General features: G+C 51.6%; 1 protein-coding gene across 1 annotated transcript in view; it reads left to right on the top strand.

Annotated features, from left to right (window-relative positions):
* Positions 1-1,793, top strand: part of nup54 (nucleoporin 54) — a 17,224-nt gene that overhangs the window by 6,606 nt on the left and 8,825 nt on the right. The window contains exons 2-4 of the mRNA XM_016494230.1: positions 709-786; positions 863-1,021; positions 1,289-1,500. Of these exons, the coding sequence (XP_016349716.1) occupies positions 709-786; positions 863-1,021; positions 1,289-1,500 (449 nt within the window). The remainder of the gene's footprint in view (positions 1-708; positions 787-862; positions 1,022-1,288; positions 1,501-1,793) is intronic.

The following is a 1,793-nucleotide window of genomic DNA, read 5'->3' as shown; positions in this document are numbered from 1 at the left end:
GCTCGGTGTGTTTATAGATTTGCTCATCTGGGTCAGAACCAGCACAAGGTGGAGAGACGTGACGATATGAAGAAATTAGACGCCGTCATCAGCCTGTGAGTGTGTGAGAAAATAAAAAGTGTATATACAGTATATATATATATATTAGGTCAAATGTGTGTATTTTAGATGTTTGTGTTTTGTGTGTGAGAGAGAGAGAGAGTGTGTGTGTTGTGTGTGTTGTGTGTGTGAGCGAGAGAGGGTGTGTGTGTGTGAGAGAGAGAGAGAGAGTGTGTGTGTGGTGTGTGTGTGTGTGAGAGAGAGAGAGAGAGTGTGTGTGTGTGTGTGTCTCCTGCGCGTCCTCTCTGGCCATGTGTGTGTGAGAGAGAGAGAGAGAGTGTGTGTGTGTGTGTGTCTCCTGCGCGTCAGGATTCAGCTCTCTGGCCCCGAGCAGTGGCCCCGTCGCGCCCATTAATTTTGGGGGGTTTGGTCTGGGCCCCGTGGCCCCTGTGTTCAGTTTTGGCAGTAGCCTCAGTGGAGCAGGTAGTCTGAGAGGTCGGAGGTCACCTCACTCATGATCAGCTCACATCACGTGCTCATTCGTGTGTTTAGTCCGTGACGCTCCGGTCGTGTGAATCCCGCTCTGTCCATCAGCTCATGTTCATCTCTGGTGTGTGTCCACATCTGTCCTGTCTTCCTCTCATGTGTGTGCGTGTGTGTGTGCTGCAGGTGCGTTCGGGGGGTTCGGCTCCACCTCCTCCGCCGGTGCCGGCACCAACTTCAATTTCTCCACACCGTCAAACACAGGTAGAGCTTTGATCCAGTCTGAGCTAAGCTGTGTTTGTGTGAGCGCGTCTGACAGGAAGTGTTTGACTCTCTGCAGGTGCCAGTCTCTTTGGAAACACTCAGAATAAGGGCTTCAGCTTCTCGTCCGGTCTGGGCTCCAGCGCACCGGCGGGGATGGGCTTTGGCGGCGCTCTGGGCAGCACTGGACTGGGCTTCGGAGGATTCGGTGGGATCCAGCCCGCTCAGAACCAACAAGGTGAGACTGGCATCACACTGAAACGGGCACTATTTTCTTCTTATGGATTTATGTAACACATTTACAATTATGAGAATAAGAAGTTCATTTTCAGTTGGGCCTAAAACACCTGATTCAGACGATCTCAGACCGGTTGTTCTAGTGCAGATCCAAGTGTGTTTGCAGTGTATATATATATATTTGACTGGACGAACCGAACTAAGAGAGAAAACGCAGCATGTTCAGAAACAAACACTGAATGAGCCAGGTGTGTGTGTGTGTTTGTAGGAGGCATGTTTAACCAGCAGGCGTCTCAGTCCAGTCAGCTCTTTAACACAGCCAGCGCTCTCTCTGCTCCATCGGTCCTCAACGACGAGCGCGACTCAATTCTGGCCCGATGGAACCAGCTGCAGGCCTTCTGGGGAGTAGGGAAGGGTTACTACAGCAGCAGCACACCGCCGGTGGAGTTCAGCCAGGAGAACCCCTTCTGCCGCTTCAAGGTCTGACCATGAGCTCACTCACTCGCTCATTCACTCGCTCACTCACTCGCTCACTCGCTCACTCACTCACTCACATACTCGCTCGCTCGCTCGCTCACTCACATACATCCTCGCTCACTCACTCACTCACATACATCCTCGCTCACTCACTCACTCATGTACTCGCTCACTCACTCACTCACTCACTCACTCACTCACTCACTCACGTACTCGCTCAGTCACTCACTCACGTACTCGCTCACTCACTCACTCACACACTTATATACACATGCACACACACACTTATATACACA

Source organism: Sinocyclocheilus anshuiensis, unplaced genomic scaffold (genome assembly GCF_001515605.1).
Source record: "Sinocyclocheilus anshuiensis isolate Anshui unplaced genomic scaffold, SAMN03320099.WGS_v1.1 scaffold1031, whole genome shotgun sequence".
Classification (NCBI taxonomy): Eukaryota; Metazoa; Chordata; class Actinopteri; order Cypriniformes; family Cyprinidae; genus Sinocyclocheilus; species Sinocyclocheilus anshuiensis.
The sequence above is the reverse complement of the archived record's forward strand: the minus strand, read 5'-3'. Positions and strand labels throughout refer to the sequence as shown.